The sequence below is a fragment of the Oryzias melastigma genome, linkage group LG14 (assembly GCF_002922805.2).
Source record: "Oryzias melastigma strain HK-1 linkage group LG14, ASM292280v2, whole genome shotgun sequence".
Classification (NCBI taxonomy): domain Eukaryota; kingdom Metazoa; phylum Chordata; class Actinopteri; order Beloniformes; family Adrianichthyidae; genus Oryzias; species Oryzias melastigma.
Window position 1 is genome coordinate 756,995 of NC_050525.1, and position 23,991 is coordinate 780,985.

The following is a 23,991-nucleotide window of genomic DNA, read 5'->3' on the forward strand; positions in this document are numbered from 1 at the left end:
GCTGGGAGTCCCGCTCCGGGTGAGGACGCTCTCTCCCGGGTAGATCCGCTCCGCGGGTTGCCGGTTCCCCGTCCAGCCCGCTTTCTTATGCTAATGCGGGTCTGACATCAGCAGTGAGATCAAAGACCGCAGAGGTACTTTAGAGGCGAGCCGCCCCCCCCTCCTCACTCTGCCCGCGCCCCTTCACGCGGTCCACACGCGCGCGCGGACCCTCACCATGCTCACCTGGCCGCGCTTCTCCTTCCTCCCCGCACTGGGATTTACTACGGCGTCTGGCTGAAGCCAAGCGGAGCGCTCGCGACATCTGGACCGGCAGACATTCCCGCGTGCGTCCCGTGTGTGTCTGCGCGCGGAGGTAAGCTGCTGGCCGGGCTCTGCGCGGCGCCGCTCCGCCCGCGAGCGCAGACGGAGCGGCGGAGGGGAGAGGATGGAACCGGGGCGCGTGACCACAGACCGGGCTTCCAGTTGAACAGAAAAATACTTTTGAAGACTTTTTACACGGAAATTATAAATAAGCGTTCATTTACTGTTTTTACAATTAATTTGATTGAAAACAAAGCAAAAAGTTACTATTGAAATATATTGTTTAGTGATCAAACAAAGAAAAAAGTGGAACGTTTTGGGGTCAAACTGCATGCAGATGCTGTGAAGGAGCCACGACGACCTGCGGCGCAAACAAAGACGGACAACCTGCGGGGTTTGGGCTTATTTTGGGGGTCAAGCGGGAAAACGCGGGTCTTGTTTTACCTCTGAGGTCACCAGGGAGCTCCAACAGCAGCAGCTTCTAACGATTACCCGCCGTTTTCCCACGTTCGGAGCTCACCTGCCTGACATCCTCACGCGCTGGCTGCACGCGCTGGCTGCACGCGCCCTCATAGTCAGAGAGCGGCTCCAGCAGCAGGCTGGGGCTGCTGTCCCAAACAGAGACATTTACGGTCACAGAAATATCAATTTATACATTTAGTGATTTTTTTTAAAACGAAAAAAATGTAAATACATTTTATATTTTAGCTCTAGACAAAATTAATTCAGTTTGTTGCTTGAAAAAGCCACTTCCGGCACATCTGCTTGTTATCCCCTTGTATCTGAAGTTTGTTCAAATTCAGTGCAGGTTTTTATTTTGGTAAATTCTCTTGCATGTGTGAAACAATGAAACCATACAGTTTATTTTCCATGGTTATTCTGGACCTTTCAGCAGAAGACAAACCAATCTAGAGGAATTTCTCCCATTTTATGTTTACAAAATTATTCCAGATTATCATTTGTCTGAGCTCACACAGGTTGTGGATTAGAGTGATCTTCATGAAGGGTTCCACGTGGCCCATCATGGCACTGCAGGCATAACTTTCCTGATTTATGACAGGCCTGAGAGGAGGAGCTGTGCCTGAGCGTTAACCTCTGTGTTTTAACCCAGCAGAGCTTTGTATTTGTGTCCCGCGTGAACCGGAGCCTCCATCCATCATGAAGAGCAGCTCTCACGTCCTGCCTCTTGGCGTGCTCACGGCCCTGCTGCTGTCTCAGGTCTGCTCGGGCATCAAATGGCTGTAAGTAATCTCTGGGCTGGCCGCCATTTTATTCTGCAATGTTACAACATGGATTATTTGGAGTGTTTTACCCCTTTTTGTCAAGGTTTCGTTCCTGTTCAATGTAGGACTCTTCCTGGTCTCGTTGGGAAAAACAAAAAATTGTTGCATAAATGGTGAAAAGACTCAAAACGTTTATTTTTCGCGCCAATTCAAGCAGCTGCTTTAGTTCGAGCTTTAAACACACAATAATACTTTACCAAACGTTAAAAGAAACGGAACAATTCACCATTTTATTGGTGTTTAACCCTTTAACACGCACTTGTTTAATGTACTGTAACTTTTCAACCATTAGAATGATCAATGTTATTCCAGTAGATTTGAAGGAGAAAAGCGGCTCAACGAGTTTCTCCTTCAAATCTACTGGAATAACATTGATCATGTTAACAATAAAAAAAAAAAAAGATTCTTACCCAACCAGCAAATGGTTTCAAGAAGAAACACCTGTGACTGAGGGTCTCCACTAACCCATCTATGGATCGATGCAGAGATCTCGGCAGAGCCAATCCTTCATCTTTAAGTCTATATCTGCTTGCTAAATCCTTAATGGTGTTATTTGTATTAAGAGTGTGTAACCTTTATAGTGATACGTCCTGCTCCTCTCCACAAACAAAGACGTTTACGCGACTTTTTATATCACGATTTAGTGTTTTCCATAGTGTGTGATAACAATATGTATTACAATATGAATCACTATATTTGTCAGATTTGAATGCTTTGTGGGTCATAACAGAAATGTTTAATCATCAGCAGGTTATTTAAACTTAAATATTTATTTCCTATCGTACTTTAAATATAACAGATGCACTGAAGGAACATGATGCTTTTTTTTTCAGACAATCTAAAAAAAAAATCACCCAATTTCACACAGAACTAGCTACTATTAAACTTTTTTCTGCCTATTTTCTTGTTTTAAGAAAATGAAATGGCATCAAATGAATTTATAAATGGTATGAACACATCTTTATTGTTATCTAAGTGTAAACTCAAATTCAAACATGTTGAGAAAACGAGGGTAGATTTACAGAGATTTCCTGATTCTGCCTCCAGGTGATCACATTTTAAATTATAACAAAAACAGCCTGAAAACTGTATCATGTTTTGGATTATTGTTATTATATAATCATTAACATGAAAACTGCACTTTTAAGGGGAAGAGTATTAACCCAAGAGCACTATGTCCGGGTGATTTACATGATTTCCAATATGTTGCATTTTTCTGAGTGTCTTGGGTCTCTGGGTAAAGTCTCACTTGTCCTAGGAATGGGTGGACAAAGACCAAGTTTTATTCAAGTCAGTTTTTTTAAGGAATTTTTTGTTCTCAGATTCCATATTTTTCTATCATTTTCAAGCCTGTTTTTAGGATCTTTCTACGCTTTTATTTTCCATTTTCTGACATAAACCACAATTGAAAACAAAAGAAAGCTACTCTAATTTATCACGTGTTGTCATATTTTGATCTACTTTTTATGACAAATACTTTTAATAGGGTATATTATATCGGGTAAAAAATACCCAGCAAAAGTGATGGTGTAACTTTTCATAGTGAAAGTGTTGTAGGGTTAAGCACAACATGTGACAGGTCACCGTTTTCAGTGCAACACCGTCTCTGAAATGCCATAAAGACGCTGCTAAAACTCAATAGATTCACTTCTGTTATTATTTGGAAAACACCATTTTTATTAATTTCCTATGAATTAATCTTGTATTTATCTTAAGACAGTATGTGAAAATACTGTCTGACGTTAAACCGGTCCGTGTTTACAGAAAGTACCGGTAGACCCACGGAGGAGCTAGCTAGCATTAGCATGATAGCATTAGCGTCTAACAACGGCGCTGTCTCCAAATCAACACTATTATGAATCTGTCTGTTGCTGCTTTAAGTGAAACAGTTTTATTCTCCAGTTCTGACAGTTGCATGTTCTGCTGTTTTATCAACCAAACTAGGCGCTACACAGGGGAAGTGACTGCGGGGGTGTCGCGTGTTTGTTTACCTCGCATGCAGTCAGACGGCGGAGGAGCAGACTAAAGAAGAGCTCATAAACATAGCTAATTAGATACAAACATTTACTCCATGTGGTGACTGACCCTCTAACTTTTACTCGACAAAGAGGAGAAAACGCTCGCTACTAGCGAGGGTTTTTTTGAACCCTTCAAAAATAAAAGTCTATCGCGATAAACTACTTTCATAACAAGAGAAGGTTTTATCGCGATAAATATCGTTGTATCCCCCAGCCCAATGACGAAGTAAAATAATGAAGGACATTTCCATAATTTTTTGGCTTCTTTGTTTTTTTCAGTCCTGTACTTTGAACCTCTTAACTTTTTTAAAGCTGCAGTTTCCAATTGCTTATATTACCCAGAGCGGTTCTGTTTTGCATTTCTTTCTTGGTAAAAACAAAGTCTCACCATCTTGAGATATTTCTAGAGACGTGACTGATACTGTTGCGCAAACGTAGTCTTGTTGCTCTGACAGATCGTGAATTAAGCCGCCGTTTTTCTTTCTGTTGGGTTTACAGAACGCTGTCTCAAACGACTTCTTACATCAACCAGACCCAGCACTGTAAGCGGCTGTCGGGCCTGGTGTCGTCGCAGGTTCAGCTGTGCCGTAGTAACCTGGAGCTCATGCAGACCATCGTCCAAGCGGCCCGAGAAGTCAAGAAGACATGCCAGAAGACTTTTGCTGACATGCGCTGGAACTGCTCCTCCATCGAGATCGCCGCAGACGCCCAAAAGTATCCGCCAGACCTCGACAGAGGTATGGAAATCAGCATCCTTACAGGGACGGGGCTGCTGGGAAAAATGTTGTTAAAGGATCACACTATTGTGAGTTTTTTTGTTATAATATTGTTTGCATTACCAGGACCTCACCCTGAAACTGTCATGTGTGCAGTCATTATTTGTGTTTTTCTGAAACCCGACTCTCCTCAGCCTATACGCGGCATGTTTCCATTTTTATCAGGGCCTTGAGTCTCACAGGAAGGGTTTTTGGATTGTGGGTGCAGATGTGGCTTTAGGGCTGGGAGGTCTCTCAGGAATGGACAGAGCTGCTTTTGGCTAAATGAACAGTTTGTGTCTGACAGAAGACGGCTCATCTCTGACCCGTCTCGACTCGGAACTGAGCAAGCCGCAGTTCTTCCTTCACTTCCAGCCGAGCCTGCGCCGGAACAGATGTGCTCTCTGTGTCTGCACATCACCACCAATCACACCGGGCTGCACGCCGCTGTTTGAAAGACATCGCTTCTGCCTTTGCTTTCTTTTTCACTGACATAAAAGAAGCAAAAGGGAAAAGTCAAAATGCAGTCACAAGCTTTCTTTGTTCCTGTTTAGCCACAGAACAGAGGGAGGGTTAGCCAGTGTGCACGCAGGTCGTGTGAAAAATACTTTTGGTGAAAATGTTTATTTCATGCCTGGAATCGCAGATTCAAATGGTGTTAGGACTGAATCACACCGCAGTTATGTTCTAAAAACAACCTGCGTCGGTGAAATCTACGGAGTAGCTTCATAAATGTTTTCAGACTATAAATATCCTCAGAAATAAACATTTTCACATTTTTCTCTCTCGTTTAAGCTCTCAAAGTTCAAACCTTAGAAAAGTAAGTTAGAATTATAGAAGGAAAACAAAGATCAAAGATTTATGTAAATTGAGTAAACTGAACGCGTTCTGTACAGGAGGTTGATCAACAAAGTCAATCAGTGCGCATAACACAAAGTATTAAAGAAAAGCAAAATTGCACTGACTGAAAAAAAAATGAACCACAGTATAGCGGATAACACTATATTTCAAAGAGAGCGGTTTACGTCTGAGGACTTCAACTAAATATTCTTAGTTAAACTACTAAATCACACGAACAGCAACAAATTCAGAATAAATATCTGTAAGTAAATACAAGAAAGACCAGACGAAGAATTTTGGTTCAAACTTTAAATAACAGAGAAAAAAAGCAGCTCAGCTACATCATTTTGTAGGATACGGTTAACAAAGTGTTTTCAAACTGTTTCGCTCTATTGACGAAGGCTGCACTGTGGTGGAGTGGTTGGCGCTGTCCCCTCACAAAGAGAAGGTTTAAATCCCAGCTGGGATCTTTCTCCGTGGAGTTTACATGTTCTCCTTATACATGTGGGTTTTCTGCAGTTTACTCCCACAGTCCAAAAAAACATGCTTCATAGGTTCATTGGGGACTCTTACGCCTGGTTCACACTGGACGCGCCGCGGAGAGGATTTCGCTCTCTCCAGATGCGCATTTTTCAGCGACGGTCGACAGGTGCCTCTGCTAGAGTTTTTTTTTTTTGTTTTTGCCATTATTAACCACAAAATATTACCCATGTTTCTAAGAAGAACTGCTCTCTGCCTCTCTCTTGTTGTTTTTTTACACCCAAAACCCAGCCCCATCCCCGCCCCATCCCCCGCTCCAGAGTCGGCCCGCTACGTCTTTCTTTTTTGTTTGTATTGTGTATTTCCATCCCTACAGTGTATTTAAATACAAAAATATGATTGCATTTGTCAATCGCGTGTTTAATTGTGAAAAATTGCTTATATTACTTTTTAACCATTAACACGATCAATGTCATTCCAGTAGATTGTGAAGGAGAAAGCGGCATACAATCGTGATAACAATTAAAACATTATAGTAAATCAAAGAACATAAACACTTTAAGCTTTCTGTATGTAAGAACACCGATGTGGAAGTGTGAAGACGGTTTTCTAAGGACGTGATTTTTTGGTTTATAAAAAGGACTTTTGTAATGAAAAACAAACCGGTGTTATTGGAGCACAACAATATTCCCTGTAACCTTTTTTTCCTTTCTCTGTTTCCAATAAGGAACGAGGGAGGCTGCTTTTGTGTACGCCTTGTCTGCAGCAACCATCAGCCACACCATAGCGCGGGCGTGCACTTCCGGAGACTTGCGCCTCTGTACGTGCGGTCCTATCCCTGCGGAGATCCCCGAGCCTGGCTACCGCTGGGGGGGCTGTGCAGACAACCTGCATTATGGTTTGATGACGGGCTCCAAGTTCTCCGATGCTCCCATGAAGATGAAGCGATCGGGTTCCCATGCCAACAAGCTGATGCATCTACACAACAGTGAAGTTGGGAGACAGGTGCTTACTTTGAGCCAACACATTGCAGTTCATTTAGTTCATTCTCATTCAGATGATGTGAGGTTAGAGGTCTTATGGTGCATTCATACCGGACGCGGCAGGGGCGTCAAGTAAGTCAATGAAAAGATGTAGCGCGAGATTGAATATGGCGGCTCGATGTGAGGATTTTCGTCCTGAACTTCCATCCATTTTCTTAACCCGCTGGGGCCACAGAGTTTCTGGAGCTGGATCAATGGCTATGCTAGCCAGCCACCTGGTGGACAGCTTAGCAAGCTAGCAATAGCCACTGCCCAGGCTCCAGAAGAGTCAGTGATCTCTACTGGATCTAACTGGGCAGCGGCGATCACTATGCTAGGCGCTAGAAGGTTAGCTGCCCAGAGAACCACTGCAGGAGCTGTTGTTGTGGGCACAATCACTCTAGCTTTGTGGGCTTATGATATTTTTCTTATTTTCATCAAGACAATAATAAAAATATCATCGAGTTTTATTTTTGCTTCCCCCTTCTCAACTTAAAGCTCAAACTGTATCACAGACAGAAGTGACGTTTAAAATGACTTTCAGGTGCAGCAATCGCTGCAGGATCGAAGTAGACCTCTGAAAGATCTGGTGAACCCAGACACAGCGATGTGCTTGCCGGTGCCTCTGTAGAGCTCTCCAAAATGTCTAAACTCAAGCTACCGGCTCAACATCATCCATGGAGTGGCAATGAATGAATTCCTGAACAGCGTTGGCGGTTGCTCCGCGGCAGGATCCTCAAGGCTATAAGTAGTAAATTAGACACGTGTCAAAAGAGAGAATTTGACGCGCTTGCCGTGTCTGGTGTGAATGCACCATTAGGCTACGTTCACACCCAGCATGTGTTGCATATTCAAGAAGGCGCTGAACGCAGGTTCTTAACTGCACTTCTAGCATATGGTGTTCACATGGGCTGTCGTTATCAGATTCTAGCGCACACCTACAGCTCGAAGAGTCTTGGTGTGAAATATCGAAGTGGTGGAGATATGGTGAATCTACTCCAGGCTTTTACTCTCACAGCTCTATTTCCATATATGAACGACTTGGTGATAGAATGCCAGCCAGACACAAATGGCAATCATTAATTTCTTCTTCATGATCAGTTTTCAAACTTCCATGCATTAGAAGGACGCCATCCATGCGTCATTACCAAATCCAAGTCTCCAATTGGTCACACGTGTTCAATGGCCACACGTTTTGTATGTAGAGGCTAAAAACAAACGTAAAACTTGCATAGCGACGTGTGAACATGAGAGTTTTGAATGCGAACGCCCAAAGCGAGTATCTACACACTTTTACATAGACTTTCATTGGAGGTGGTCGCTTGAACGTTACAGAGGCTGGTGTGAACACAGAATTACTTTCAGCAAAGCCTTCTACAGATTGTAACATACATGATTGCTCCTTCAAATATCTCCGTTCATCCTCAGGTACTGAGAGAGTCGATGGTGATGAAGTGTAAGTGCCATGGTGTATCTGGATCCTGCTCCATAAGGACTTGCTGGAGAGGACTCCAAGATCTCAGGGAAATTGCCATGGACCTTAAGACCAAGTACCTGTCTGCCACCAAGGTGATTCATCGGCCCATGGGGACTCGCAAGCAGCTGGTACCTAAAGACATTGACATCAGGCCGGTGAGGGAGAATGAACTGGTCTACTTGCAGAGTTCCCCAGACTTCTGCTCCAAGAATGAAAAACTGGGCTCTGTTGGCACGCAAGACAGGTGATGCTGCCAAGTTACATTACTCCTTCAGTTCAGCTCCGTTTATGGCTTTTCATTGACTATCAGAAACCTCCCATTAAGAGCCAGGGACACCCACATGTAAAATTTGAAAGAAATTACAATTTATGTGGTTACATCTCCCCACTTAACAAAAAACTAGCAGCTGTAAAAGCACAGAGCTACTCCTGAGGGGTCCAGGTCCAGGCCTTGAGCCGCTGTCCGGCTTTTCTAAACAACCCTGGCAGTGAAGCTTCTTATTTGGGGAATACACCTGATCCAGGTCATCAGGTGGTCATCAGGGGTTGTCTGGAAAACAAGCAGGATGGAGTTCAAGGCTAACTCTGGCTGGGTAGTGTTTGCTTCACCTTTGTGCCTTTGAGCAAAGCCCTCAGCTCAGAGCGCTGCAGTGGAGCCGCTCATTGGCCACAGGTTGGTCTGTGGTTCCACTGGGCAGGTCCCAGCTATGAATGCCTGAATGTGAACAGAGCGTCTTTGAAAACAGACCTCCCCTGTATAAAGAAAGGTAAATACCTTTTTACATAGAAGCAAAAACAAAGTCAAAGAAGGCAAAAATATGCAAAAGATCAACAGATTTGGACATAATAGTTAAACAAGGAAAACACACAAATCCACACATTACACAGAGTGAATTAAACTAATGTCACTGTTGGGATTACTCCAGTTCCTGTCCGATCTGGTCTGATGGGAACGCCGCTTTCTAACCAGGAGAACTTAGCAGGAGTCAAAGCAGCAAAACGGATAAAGGTTCAACTAAACGCTAACCAGAATGTGTGTACTCATACGCACCAATAAATGTAAATTATATTTCATCTAATTACAAGAAAAAACTGTTGGAGTTCAAAGAAACATGCTGACAGTGGGTCATTTGTCTCACCGACAGAAGCAAATTCTGTTGCTATTTGTGAGTTTGTCTGAGACGTCTCTTCTTAAAAAAGAGACATTTTTCTCTTTAAGTTCAGCTTTAGGATGACTTTTTATACACCCACTCTGATGAAAATGGTGTTTTTAACATGTTCTTGTGGCATTTTTCTCATGAGGGAGAACGTTTATGAAGGAAATTCTGCTTGAAATTGCATTTCTGAGTATTTCTTAAAATTGTTGTGAATCAGGAGCAGATGAAAAAATGCAGTTTGAAAAAGATGTTATTTCTGATGCCGCAAATAAAATGGGCGGGCCAAAGTCTCCCTGTTCCGCTCCATTCTGATGCATCCACTTGCAGACAAGTAAATCCATGAACGTCTTTAATTTCCTCATCTGAGCTGGAATCTGGATACGTCTGAATAGCTCTCATATTGATCAGCATAATTTTTTTAATGTTATGTTGGGTTTGTGATTTAAGCTAACAGGACGGCATGTAAACAGAGAGCTCTCAGTTATAGGTGACAGGAAGTGGAAGTGGGCTTAATCTGTGCCAGCAGTCGTGTCCACAACTCAGAAGTGATTTTTTAATGAACTCCTGCTGCTCTGCAGAAACTATTTCGACGACACAGGTTTTTAGATTTTGTCTTAGAACTGCAGAATTATAATTAAAAGACCTCTGGGAACACTTTGAAAATCAATCAGTTCAAGCCAGGAATAACTTTTGAGAGAATTTTGAATTGAACTATTCATTTAATAACTTTGTTTTGTCTGTATGGGAAGCAGTTCTCTGTCATCAATGTGTATGATGTAGAGGATTAGTCTGTGATCTTAACTGAAGAGTTTGTCAAGAAGCTGAAGGAAAGGATTAATTTCATCCAGGTGACCTGCCGTCTAGGGCAGAAGCAGGAGTTATCCGGTCCTTCACCCAAGCTGAAGTCACAAAGGAAGTCCTCTCAAGTCTCTGGATACTGTGAGCGTCTTGGGTGACGGCCTTTTTGACTTTACATGGGAGTTGGAGACAGCGCTGAACGAGGAGACCAGGACGGTGGTCTCTGTTTTCACACGACTCAGCCTTCCTGGGAAAGCTTCCTCTGCTCTGTGAGGATTAGTGTGCTTTTTGTCCCGATTGTGGAACAGCGAATCAGTTCTACGCATACACTGAGCACTTGAGGGTCCAGTGTGCCTATCTGATTTATGTTTGCTCTTTGGATTTGGAGTGTTCAGTCTTGTCCCTCACATGTTTCTGTTGGGGTTGCCCTGGGAATATGGAGTCCAGGACTCCCTACAATCAAAGCAGGAGTTTGCTTTGTAGTGTTGGCAGTCAACGGAACCGGTTCCAAGTGGATATTGGACTGGTCCCCACTTCTGAAGTCTTAGGGGACCTGCTAGGGACTGAGGGGGCTGTGGTATGCACAGGGTTTCAACCAGATGATGTTGTCCTGTCGTCTTCATCAAACCAGGACTTTGAGTGTGAAGGTTTGAGGATTACCTCTTCTAAGTTGGAGCTCCTTGTTCTTGACAGGAAGAAAGAGGTCTACTCTCTCTCTGGGTTGGTGGAGAGCCCTGCCCCATGTGGAGGGGTTTAGGGTTCTTGTTTACTAGTGAAAGAAAGATGGAGCCTGAGGTTCAATGGTGCAGAAGTGCAGCTGTTTCAGACAAGAAGTCATTGTATTGATCTGTTGCAGTGAAGAAGGATCTGAGCCAAAAGGAAAAGCTCTTCATTTACTGGTTAATCTAAGTTCATACTCTCACCTGTGTTCATGAGCTTTAGGCCATAAGAGTCACAGATACAGCCGTCTGAGTTTCTCCAGCAGGGTGGCTGGGCGTTCCCAAAGGAAGCAGAGTCACTACTCCTCCACAGTGGGAGAAGCTGGATATGGTAGCTTAGGCATCTCTTTCAGATGCCTCCTCAATGCCTCCCTGGAGTCTTGCTCCAAGCATGTTCCCCTGGAAGGAGACCCCACGGATGGCCCGAGACATGCTGGAGGATTTATGTCTCAAAATGGCACTTCGGGGTTCCCCTGACAGAACTGGAGGGAGTCTCTATGGAGAAGGAAGTCTGGATACCTGTTCTTTAGACGAACGTTTGATCCATTAAGGAGGTGCCAAGGACAACTACAAATGTACCAGTGAGCAACCTCACTGGAGCAAACCAAGTTAATGATGTTTGAGAAAACTACAATGAGTAGTGCAAAGACTGCTGAGCATCTGGACCATCCAGATTTAACCTGTCCTGTTTCAGGACTTTGGAGCAAAAAGTCTAAGGTCCAATCAGATTTCTTCCCTTCTCCCTACCCCTACATTTAGCCCTCCAAACGAAGAGTTATGGAAAAATCTAGTGTCTCCGAATTCAGACGCCACTTTCGTTCAATGTCATCACCAATAGTCGCCGGTCAACTGGCTTTAACACGGAGCTTCCAGCACTTGAATATACATAACAACAGCGGTTTTATAACTTTAAAAATGTCATGCTACAACAAAAATTCATTACTTACATTCAAATGTAAATTTGAGCACACCCACATGAAGAAAAAGCGCTTCTCCCCTGCGGCGCAGTGCGACGTTGTTTACCCTTGTGACAGGGGCTTTGTATCCCTGCGCTTGGAGGGTGGAATCTTCAAAGAATATTTCTGACATCACTTTCACTACAAATGCCCTTTCAAATGGAGGGGTAGGGAGAACATGAAGAATTCGGGCTGGGCCTAAGTCACTATGACCCAAAGATAATAAACTGCCAGTTGTTGGTTATGACTGGTAAAGTGTGTATAGTCATACACACAATAAAGTGTGTATAGTCCGGCTGGAGCCTGTAGATTAAATGTAAAGCCGTGTTTTTACCTCCATCATCCTGCTGGTACTGTCAGCTTTCTCCTGTGGTTGGTTGACTTTATTGACACTATGAGGTGAAATAATAATAAGCACAGAGTGCTTCATTGTTGTTTTAGTATGACACTATTTTGCATAAAATTGGGGAATAATTTATATTTGAGAAGTTTAAAATGAATCCCATCAAATCCATGTTTGTGAGAGAGAGAATGGAAGTAAACACCACATTAGCACCAGACATCCTGCAGACAAAATGACCACCAATGTCTGCTCATTCAGGACTTCGATTCAAGTGCTGTCAGAATTAGTAGCACTACTGACTGTCCTGGCAGCCTTGATAAGAAGCAGTGCCCCCTGAGAGTGGCCTGTCTGTGGCTCGCTCAAACACTTGTCACAGAAAAGGCCACTCTGAAAAGGCCTCTCTCAATGGAGTCCTTGTGCTGTTATCTGAGTCAGTTACTAATGTGGTTATTCTTGGGACTGAGGGCACTCAAGCTGATATTGATTCAAGAGACCTGCAGAAACGGGGACAGAGTTAATGGTCAGCCAGGATAAAGGTTTAGTCACACCTTTCACTTCTGCGTCTGTTCGTGACGCTGCTGCTCACTCATGAGTCCGACCTGCGACGACTATCTGGGTAATTCTGGGAAAAATGTGCAGCTCTCTGCCTTAAGCTTATTGAATTTTCTGATAAGACTGTAAACAGCGTTGCAGAGAAGCAGACGCTGCACATCCTGCTCTCCTACTTTACTTTGGGCTGATTTATCAGCTGAATCTGTTGCCCCATACTATCATTTTAGGCAAAAGGATGCTGTAAGCCTAATTCCTGCGTACATGATCTCAGTATTACTTTGACTAATTAACAACTTTGTAAGCTCCACTTTAGTGGCCTCACCAGACTGCTGGGTTTTCCTCCACCGTATGAAACAGAATTCCAAACTCAATTATGAAAACAATATGAAATGTTTGGATTAACTATTTTTATTTTAAAGTAATGCAACAAATAAACTGAACAAGCAAATAGTATCAAATTAACAAAGCATTTACAGCAATTTTCTGGCCCCGTCCGAGCCATTTTAAGGACAATACCGATTAATTCAACTAAACAACGGACCTAATTAGTCAAATCTCCACGCAGAAATAAGACATTCCCACGCATGTTTAATGGACAATTCAGACCCACGCTCGCTGTCTGCTCCTGCGGGTCGTGTTTAATCCTCCCGCGAGCAGAAAAATCGTCACGGGAGAGACTGTCTAGTTGAATCATGCGCGATAGAAAATCTCAGTGACCGTGCGCACGTATGACATTTTGTCATGTGTGCTAGCGGGGGCTCTGGCGCAAATTTCTTTGCTCAAGTGGAAAATGACTTTTTTCAAAGGACCGCATTGGCTTTCTTCTGATTTTATGGCGTTTTTAATTAGTCAAAAATGCGTCCTTAAATTAGAGGCGTTTGCATTTCTCGTGGTCACCTTTTTCATAATTAACAGACGGTCTGATCTGGATTAAGAGGCTCTCCTTCATTTACTTGGAGCCCAAAGACCTCCCAAACTGTGAAGTTCTTTTAGACACAATGTGCCATCTTTCTTCCTGTCACTCGCTCGTGCGTCTGTCTCGCTTCCGAATAGCAATGTGCTGATTTCTTATTAAAAAATTGTTTCAGAAGTGAAAATTTAAAGCACAATAAGTTTTAGGCATTAAATTCATCTTGTTTTATTTTATTTTTTTTAGAAAAAATTCATGCCTTTAATGATGATATTGAAAATGATACTGTAACTATTTTTAGACACCGACGATGTAAGGTCTTACCTTAATACCACACAAGCCTATTACACGTGTTTAATCTTCTGCTTTGTAAAAAAAAAAGAAAAGCCAGATTAATGAACCACTTTTTGTGGTTCATTACAGTTTTAGCTGTTTTTAACATGTTCTTGTGGCACTAATATTTCTTATTCAAACTGTGGTGAATCAGTAGCAGATGCAGTTTAAAAAAGATTGTATTTGCTACACAAAATCTGCTCCATTCTGATGCATCCATGAGTAGACAAGTAGATCCCTGAGCGTCTTTGTTTTCCTGGTCTGAGCTGGAATCTGGATCAGAACTGCTATTGTCCTGGTTGTGTTGGGTTGAGAGTGTGAGGGGCTGTAAGCTAGTGGGAGAGAGTGTAAACAAACAGCTGTTAGTAATGGAAAATGAAGTACTGAAAATGGCAAAATCATAATTTAAAGACCTCTGGGAATGGTTTGAAAAAAGCTGAAAAGATGATGGGAGTGGGTCTTAGCCCTTCAGCACCTGAGGTGACGCTTAAACACACCATTTTCAACATACTGTAAGTTTTCAACCGCTAACACGATCATTCCAGTCTCGTCGAGCCGCTTTTCTCCTTCAAAATCTCCTGGAATGATCGTGTTAACGGTTGAAAAGTTACAGTAAATGAAATAGCATAAACACTGGAGCTCCAGTGTTAAAGTGTTAATAAGAGGAGGTTTCTTCTTCTACTCCACTATCATCGCGTCTGCCACCACAGCCCAGCAGAACGCACATGAATGAGGGACAAATCCAATGTGTAAAGTGTTCCACCGCATTGTGTTTGCGTATAAATGTCACACATCACATGATTTTCCATCATGTGTAGCTCAGCCTTATGCCACTTATCACAGATAAGGAAATAACAAACTTGAGTCAGGCTCTCTGAGGCTCTCATTGATGTGCTATCTTAATTTAAGTTATGCGAGCGCACTATTGTTTCTTTACTGTCAAAGGAAAGCAAGCGTGTTGCATTTTTTTTTGGTCTTTTCCTGACTGGTTTGTTTCTTTGTAACTCTGAAGAGCATTCAGCATCTAAACTGGTTGTTTCTGCTGCAGTTCCTGCTTAGATCACTGAAACATCTTAATACGTCGTCTAACAACGATAAAAGAACATTAATCATAAGAAGTCAAATGATCAGAAGTCATTCACTAAATGAAAAACCTTATAATTATGAAACTGGAAACAAAGATTTCCATTTAAGCCTTAAATAAATACGCTTAAAAACTGTTAGAATTACTTTAAATTAAACGTTATACAGCCAATAATACGAATAGTTTGTATTTTTTAGTTTTTATTAACCTAATTGTAGTTCATTTTGATTATTACAGTGACAATAAACTCATCTAACAGTGGAAATGACTCATTTTAGAACAAAATGAGAATACGATCAAGTTGACCCATCTAAATGAATCCTCATAAAATCTAAATAACACTTATTCTGAGAGCATGAATCTACTTTTATGTCTCAAAGACAAAAACAATGAACGCTGGTCTAACTTGAACTTTAAAATAACATAATTAGCTGCCTGTTCAACCAAATGGTGGAGCAAATTTAAAAACATGTTTAGAAAATATTGATTGTCTGAAGCTGCGTTTCCATTACACATATGCACGAAACTTTAGGAATGTCGAAAAAACGAGACAGCTGCGTCTAATTCAGGCTGCATGCTGCTAAAGCTTGGATGAAGTGATGAGGAAATCTTGGTTGGGAAGGAGCTGTTGATCCAATGAATCTGTGTGATACACAACTTATAATGAGCTGTGATGCTGTGGGGTCTCTCGTGGCGCCCGCTGTGCAGCAAAGTCAAGTGTCAAAGTCAAGGCCCGGGGGCCGGATCCGGCCCTTTGGGTAATTCTGTCTGGCCCTCCAGATCATTTTATTTTATTGTTATTAATGACCCGATGTTATCTTGTGCTCATTTCTAACTTTTATTATTTAAATATATTTATATGGAGAGTAAAATATTGAAAGTTATTTAAGGTTTAGGTTGATTTATTCTGGAATAATATTCCTGGGTTTTATTATTCATAATTATGTTAAAAAGTTACGGTTTTAAAATAAAAAAAAATTGCATTCTTTTAGCTTTTTGGACTATTTTGGCATTTACAAAAAATGTTTAGGCTGTGGGGCTGCACGGTGGTGCAGTGGTTAGCGCTCTTGCCTCACAGCGAGAAGGCCCCGGTTCGACTCCCGGCTGGGACCTTTCTGTGTGGAGTTTGCATGTTCTCCCCGTGCATGCGTGGGTTTTCACCGGGGACTCCGGCTTCCTCCCACCGTCCAAAAACATGCTTCATAGGTTAATTGGTGACTCTAAATTGTCCCTAGGTGTGAATGTGAGAGTGAATGTGTGTGATTGAGGCCCTGAGACAGACTGGAGACCTGTCCAGGGTGAACCCCACCTTCGCCCTTCAGTAGCCGGGATAGGCTCCGGCACCCCCGCGACCCCGAAAGGGAAGAAGTGGTCAAGAAGATGGATGTTTAGGCTGTTTTGGAGTTTAGCCAATGTTTCAGCAAAATGCTAGCTGTTTTGGCCAACCTAAGGTTTTTTTTCTTTTTCGGCTAATTTGGCATTTAATGAATAATTTAGCTGCCTATCAGCTTTAGCATCTTTGACTATCAGCGCTAGCATCTTCATCAGCCAAATTCAGCTTACAGCATTCACACTAACATTATTGCAGGTTCTGCTACATATTTAATTCACAGTGATGTTAAAAAGTTACAGTTTAAAAGTTTTAAAATGTAGTTTTAGAGTGTTCAATAAATGTTTTTCCTGTTCGGCCCGCGACCTACGGAGTGTTTTGGATTTTGGCCCCTTGTGTGATTGACTTTGACACCCCTGCTTTATATCAAGAAGCGCATTTAATTAGAAAAAAGTGTTTCCATTGCACTTTTGTAAATAGATTTCAATTTTGAAACGCCCCAAAAACCACCTCCTACAAGTGCAAAAACTTTTTTACAATAAATGCAAGGTTTTTCTAAATTATGGTGTTTCTATTAAGTAAATTTGTTATTCCAATTTCAGAGTAAGGGTTAAAACTGGACCAGAAATTACAGTTATTACCTTCAGCAATTTAAGGGGTTTTAGTCATAAATAAACCAAAATAAAATAGTTTTTTTTTGTATTTTCAAAAAAGCATTTTAAAAATAATTTACTTTTTTCTAGATCCTAGTTCTTAATAGGACAGCAAGTTATCCACTGTACTGATTTAGAGACGAGCTTGTACAGGTATAAACTGTTTCTGGTGAGGGCCACATAAGTCTTTTCTTCTCTGATGGGGGGCTGGGTCGGTTTGTATCAGAAAAAGTGGAACAATCACAGCTTAAACGTGAACATTTATGGTTTTCTAGAAAGCGGCACATAACCAAATTTAAAATAATGAATTTTCACAGAAAAAATAATACTAAAACATAAAAAAAAATGAATTCAATAAATAGTCTATCCTCTCTTGTCACAGGTCAGACTGCAGAAGAATAAAAACTCATGTGGATCTTGAACATTTGGCCAGATTGGAGAACAATACAAGTCTGCCGTCGGAAAACAGGAGCGAGCTAAAGGGGGGGGAGGGTGGCTGTGTGTGCTCAGCATGTTTTACAGGAGAACCATTCTGTGCTGGTTCAGGATGCCCCGGGCCTCGCCACAAACCCCCGCTGCTTAGAGTCACAAAAGAAAAGAAAAGTGTGTGTCAGAGTCAGGGAGGCTCATCTTGACCCTTTAACACTGGATTTATTGTAACGTTTCGACCATTAACGCCATAGTTCTAGTAGATTGTGAAGGAGAAAACCGTCTTTTCTCCTTCACAATCTACTGGAATTATGGTGTTAATGGTTGAAAAGTTAAACATTTTGTGTATAAGCATCACCCGAGTCAGGTGTTAAAGGGTTAAACACTGCTGCTCCTGCAGCGACACCAAGTTCTAAATGTGTGTGCTCTCCTGCTTTCAGGCAGTGCAACAAAACCTCCATGGGCAGCGACAGTTGCGACCTGATGTGCTGCGGACGCGGCTACAACCCCTACACCGAGAAGCTGGTTGAGCGCTGCCACTGCAAATACCACTGGTGCTGCTACGTAACCTGCAAAAAATGCGAGCGGATCGTGGAGAGATACGTTTGCAAATAGGTCTGTGCTCCTCCTGTGCTCCAGATTAACCAAAGCACTACATTACCAAGAAGGCTTACTTTTGTCTTAAGCTTTTTGTATCTCCACAACAAAAGGTCCGCTCCCGTGCATCTTTTATTTTATCTTATCTCTAAACCTTGAGGTGTTTCATTGCACAAACCTGGACATGCTAAAGTAGCTCCAGTGCACATGTTCATACAGATGCTACATACATTTCTGTCGTTTACCGAAAACAGTTTGAGGTTTTCTGCTGGAGGAAGTTCTGCTCCCTTTGTTTAAAAGATGGTTCTTATAGATCAAACATATTTAAAGGTACTACCAATACTTTCCTTTCCCTCTGGCGATGGACGATAGAGGACAGAATACTATAAAGGGACCCTCACCTGCCCTCCAGTCCTGGAGGATTACGCTGGGTTCACACTGGACGTGGAAGCACCGCGGGAGATGAATTCGCGCATCATCCGCGCTCTCCTCAATTCACACCAGACGCGGATTTTTCCGCGACGGAAACAGGCGCTTATGCTAGAGCTTTTTTCAGTTTTTGCCATCATGGGTAAGTGAATAACCTAAAAATATGACCCCATGTCTCTGCAAAGAAGGCCTACACTTCTTTAATGTATCTGTTGTTGAGACACACAGGTGTGTGTTGTGATTGTGTGTTTATTTTCATCTACAGTCTGTTTAGATACAAAAACATGATCGCATTTGTCTATTGCGATATTTTATTGTGAAAATTGGTTATATTTTTTAAATAAACTGGATTTTCTCATGTATTTTGACGCAACTTCCTGTCAGAATTGTGGCTAGTGCACAAAATAGATCAGACGCTGACAGGATCGTGCCCTGCGCCTGGTGTGATCACACCCGAGGTTAACAAAGGCTGCAAGCGGCCTCCTCCCCGGCTGCTCCGCGCTGCTTCCGCGGCCCGTGTGAACCAGCCGTTCCGTTCTGAACTCATCTCGTGTGGATCCCGATGTGCCTTCATCCCCGTGGAAAGACTGAGGAGACTTCCTCAGCACATGGGGGCGTTTTGTGCAGGCAGTTCAAATGTATTTTTCAGAGCATTTAAAATAAACTCATGGATTTTCTAAACCACTTTACTGTGGATGTATATACTGTTACTTTGTATTTTAAAATAAACAGAAGTATTTATAAAAATAACCCTTAAGCTTGTGATTTATTTATTTTTTTATGTTTGTTTGTTTGAAAACCACATTCAAATTAAATTATTTATCAAGGGCTTTAACACAGCCAAACTGCTACAATGAGCTGTACAATAAAGCTTCAAGAACACTAACAGATAAAATATAAGCATAAAACAAATAAAACAAAAACAGAGCAGAGTCTCGTGGACAGTTAAAAGCTTAGCTAAAGAATGGGTTTTAAGCTTGTTTTTAAAAATGGACAGAGAGGACACATGAGGAAGAGCGTTCCAGATCTTCGGTGCACAGACAGAAGAGGCTCAATCCTCTACAGTTCCCCCGAGACCGTGGTACCTCCAGGAGAAGCTCATCAGCCGACCGGGAGGAGTGCAGGGAGAGAGAAGCTCTGCAGAAAAACTCCTCACATGCTTCACCACAGAAGTGATGTGACAGTCAAGCTTAAAATCACTTTTCAGTGTAAAACCCAAATTTGTGACAGTGTTTAAAATGTGGAGCCAGGGGGCCCAGGTCCAGAGTAGAGGGGTCACAGCGGCTGATTGAGCAAATTACCATCACCTCAGTTTCTTCTCGTTGAAACTCAAGAAGCTGGTCTGAGCTCATGTAAACATGACGTTAACTGTGTAAGGGAGGAGCCGTTCTTGTTCATTAGGAGGTAAATCTGGTTATCGTCAGCATTAAAATAAAGAACTCCCCATGTTTCTGTATGATAGAACCCAGAGGAAGTAGACAGAGAGATAGTAGAAGTGGTCCTAAAATTGAACCCTGTGGGACCCCAAAAGACAGTGGAGCTGTGTCTGAGGAAGATTTAGAAAGATTCACTCGTGGTTCGGTCTGCCAGGTACGATTTAAACCAGGTGAGAGTGGCACCACATACCCCCACCACATTTTAGAGACTGGACAGCAGGATTGTGTGAATTTTGTGAAGGATCACATGAGAATGTCTTTAAAAACCTTCAGCAGAGCAGATTCTGTTGTGTGATTCTGTTCATTTTACTGAACACATGAGAACACAATAGTGTTGGGGGTGATGGTTTATCCACCACTTGCTTAGACTTTTCCCTTCCTCACAGATACAAACTTTGAGACTAGTGCGATGGTTGTAATTCCTCCCTCTTCCAGCCTTGCCTTTTGGCCACAGAGTGCTGTGAACTCTGATCCATGTGGAGCCACGGCACAAGAGGCTCTGGAGCTCAGCACGCTCCCTATCACTGCTGTGCTTCATGGTCCTGGGCTGACTTCACCGCCGTATTCATCCCACATTTGAACAAGCTGATTGTCTGCTGCAGTTGTGCAATAACATTTCTAACATAAAGAGTTTGTGGCGCACAAAACAATCAGAAGTGATCACGTCCCAAAGCTAAACCAACAACGGAGTAATTTCATCACGCCTCACAAGATTAGATAATTCCCACGTCTGACACTCTCCACTATGTAAAAGACCCTTTGAGAAACCGTCATATTAAACTGTGACGAGAGTTATCTGACCTCACAGTTACTTTCGTCTTAGAATTCCTCTGTTGGACATGTATATATCTGCATGTGTCCATGCACAGATCGACTCTATTTCTACCATCCAACAAGATCGATCTGTCTGAGGCAAGTAACCAAATCAATCTATACTGTTATATGATTGGTTCAAAATGTCATAATCAATTATATTAGAAATGAGAAAATATCCTTTGGATTGAGATGTGGTAGATTTATTTGACTATAACCTAAAAACACCATCCCAGCAGCAACTCACTTGTGATGCAGCAGAAACTGATCAACCATCATTCCAGTCCAGCGTGTGGAAACACTTTGATCAAAGTCATGTGACCGTAAATAATGTTCTAATAATGATGATTCTGATGTGGAAAAACAACAACTTTATCAAACTAAGATGTGAACGGATTAATTCTTGTTTACATGTTTGTCTGTGCACATATTTAATTTATTATCTTGAAAAACACAATATATAATACACATGTTTTATTTACGGAGATCAAATCATCTCAAAGGATGAAAAAGTCAAGACCAGCTCCGTGGCCTTGTGGTAGAGTGTCTGCCCTGAGTTTGGAAGGTCGGGGGTTTGAATCCTGGCTGAGTCATACCGATGGGACCCGGTGTCTCCCTGCTTGACCCTCAGCACCAAGCAGTAGGACTGAGGGGTTGAACCACCCAATGGTTTCTGTGTCTGTAGCTCAGGGGTCAAATGTGGAAAACAAATTTCACACATCTAGATTTGTTAAAAAATAACTGAGACTTTAACTTTAACAGTAAAGCTAACAGCACTGAGATACTTTGATACACACAAAACATGTGTATCCTAGAAATGTTTACATTAAAAGTAGGGTCATCTGGACCCCACAAAACAGCACGCTACAATGTTATTCTTCCAATGATTTCTTTATCTTCACTGGTGTCCGTGGTAGACATGAAATGCTGTCCACCTTCATCCACATTTATCATGGGAGGGATCACACGTCAATGTAAGTGTGGGGTCATCTGGACCCCATAAGAGAGCACGAGGGCTAAAGGATTCGGCAAGTTTTTAATAAATGTATTCGATTTTGACTGGCTTTGATGTAGACCTGATAGAATTTATCACAGATCCCATAAAAGCTGAAATATTCATGGACATAAGCGTTCAAAGACGACTGGAGAAGCATTTTCTGCATTGGATTAAGGCTGAAGGACAAATTGAATTTGAGAACAGTTCTATCTTTTTGTTTTGAATAAGGTTTCAACCATTTCAGGGTCACAGTGTTGCTGGAGTCTGTCTCCGCTGCTTTTGGGTGAAGGCGGGGTGGATGGTTTACTACCCCAACTCACAGACAGACACAGGCTCACATTCACACTTTAGGGGCAGTTTAGAGTCACCAGTGGATCTATGATGCATGTTATGAGACTGTGGGAGGAAACCAGAGAAAACCCACACATGCAGGAAGGAGAACATGCAAACTCCACACAGAAAGAACCCAGCTGGGATTTGAACCTCGCTGTGAGGCGAGAGCGCTAACCGCTACATTACTGCGCAGCCCTTGAAACAGTTCCTTCTCTTTTCTTTGGCATTGCCATCAGCTATTGGTGGTTCTCCAGTTTGCACATGAAAACGGAGAACATGGTGTTTCTTTTTTTGGGCTTTGGCCTCCGCTTGAGCCGCTGTTTTATGGGACTAACTCTGTTATTTAAGGATTAATAGATGGTAGTAATAATATTAGGGTTAATACCAGCTCGGACAATGTGTTTCCAATAACAGCAGCGCTCTCGATAATTAGCTGGACGACCGGGAGGGAGACAGTTTGGCTGCAGCGCAGGCTTTCAGAGGTTCTGACCCGTGCTGTAAGTATACTGCAGGGGTCCCCAACTTCAGCATTTTCAGCTATTAGCTTAAGTGCCTTAATTATAAATTTCAGCATCTTTATCTATCAGCACTAGCATCTTCAGCGGCCAAATTCAGCTTACAGCATTCATATAGCTGATGCTATATATCTAGTTTTTAAAATGTTTTAGTATTATTTTTTTCTATGAAGATTACAGAAATTAATTATTTTAAATTTGGCTGTGTCTGGCTCTCTGGAAAACCGTAAATGTTTACGCTTAGGCTGTGATTGTTACACTTTTTCTGTTAGCCTACAAACTGACCCGGCCCCCCATCAGAGAAGAAAACAGTTATGTGGCCCTCAAAAGTTTGGGGACCCCTGGTCTAGTGAATCTGACCAAGGCTCCTGATCTTGGAGGCCTTTAATAGGATCACAGCAGCAGGTCAGTTTCCAAACCCTCCAAATGTTTTTCTATGCAAATGGTGGATTGCAGAAAAAAACATTGAAGTATTTAAAGAATCAGACACTATTTTAGCCTAAAACCTCAGCACAACATGACGCTTTTACTGTGTTTACCCTTCATACAGGTAATTTAGTGATTACTCAGATGGATTTCAGTGTCAAACATGATTTTTTTTTCCTATTTGTGTATTACATTAGTAAAATTGTCAGATATTAACAAATTTTTGTTGGTTTCACTTACATCCCAGTGAAAACTAAAACCACAGCACACATCCAGAGGATCAAAAACTGTCCTGCAAATATTGTTTTTTAAAGAATTTAGATAGAAGAACCCCTGAAGAAGGGAACAGCAACGTTACAACCCCAAACTTTGTGGTTGACATACTTGAAGTAGGAACAGAAACCAAAGCTTTCTCTTCAGGATACTTTCAGACAAAGTCAGTAAACAGCATTTATTAGAGGCAACAGATGTTAGGAGATACTGAAAAGCTGCTCACACATATTGTGCTGAATTTCAGCAGCACAGACACAGCTCAAACACAAAATACTATAACTTTTCAACCGTTAACATGATAATTCCCGTAGATTGTGAAGAGGAAAAGCGGCTCATCGAGCCGCTTTTCCTCTTCACAATCTACTGGAATTATCATGTTAATAGTTAAAAAGTTACAGTAAATCAAAGAATATAAACACTGAAGCTCCAGTATTAAAGAGTTAAGATGACACAAAAAAACTACATCAAATCCATTCTGATACATCCACTTACAGACAAATAGATCCAACAGCAGTTTTTACTAACACTATCCTGGTGTTTTTTAATGTCTGTTTGCTGCTGTCTGTTTTCCAAATCTTACAAATATCACCAAAAAAAATCCTATATATATATATATATATATATATATATTGATGACTAAAAATGACAAAATAAGTTACACAATAATCACCAATGATTTCTGTGGTCCTCCTCCCCCATGAGACTAAGCTCCACATAAAGTCATTATGAT

General features: G+C 41.9%; 1 protein-coding gene across 3 annotated transcripts; it reads left to right on the top strand.

Moving 5' to 3' along the window:
• The first annotated feature begins 224 nt into the window (after positions 1–224).
• wnt11 (wingless-type MMTV integration site family, member 11) lies at positions 225–18,695 on the top strand. Of its 3 annotated transcripts, none has more exons than XM_036215231.1 (6): positions 225–355; positions 1,418–1,544; positions 4,103–4,341; positions 6,407–6,684; positions 8,130–8,333; positions 17,883–18,695. In XM_036215231.1, the coding sequence occupies exons 2-6, from the start codon at positions 1,462–1,464 to the stop codon at positions 17,970–17,972; spliced, it is 894 nt and encodes a 297-aa protein (XP_036071124.1). In that variant the 5' UTR covers positions 225–355; positions 1,418–1,461; the 3' UTR covers positions 17,973–18,695. The 3 variants fall into 3 exon arrangements, with proteins under 3 accessions (XP_036071124.1, XP_024120593.1, XP_024120602.1); XM_024264825.2 differs by having other exon boundaries at positions 8,130–8,422; positions 17,883–18,165; XM_024264834.2 differs by having other exon boundaries at positions 237–355; positions 1,415–1,544; positions 8,130–8,422; positions 17,883–18,165.
• The last annotated feature ends 5,296 nt before the right edge of the window (positions 18,696–23,991 follow it).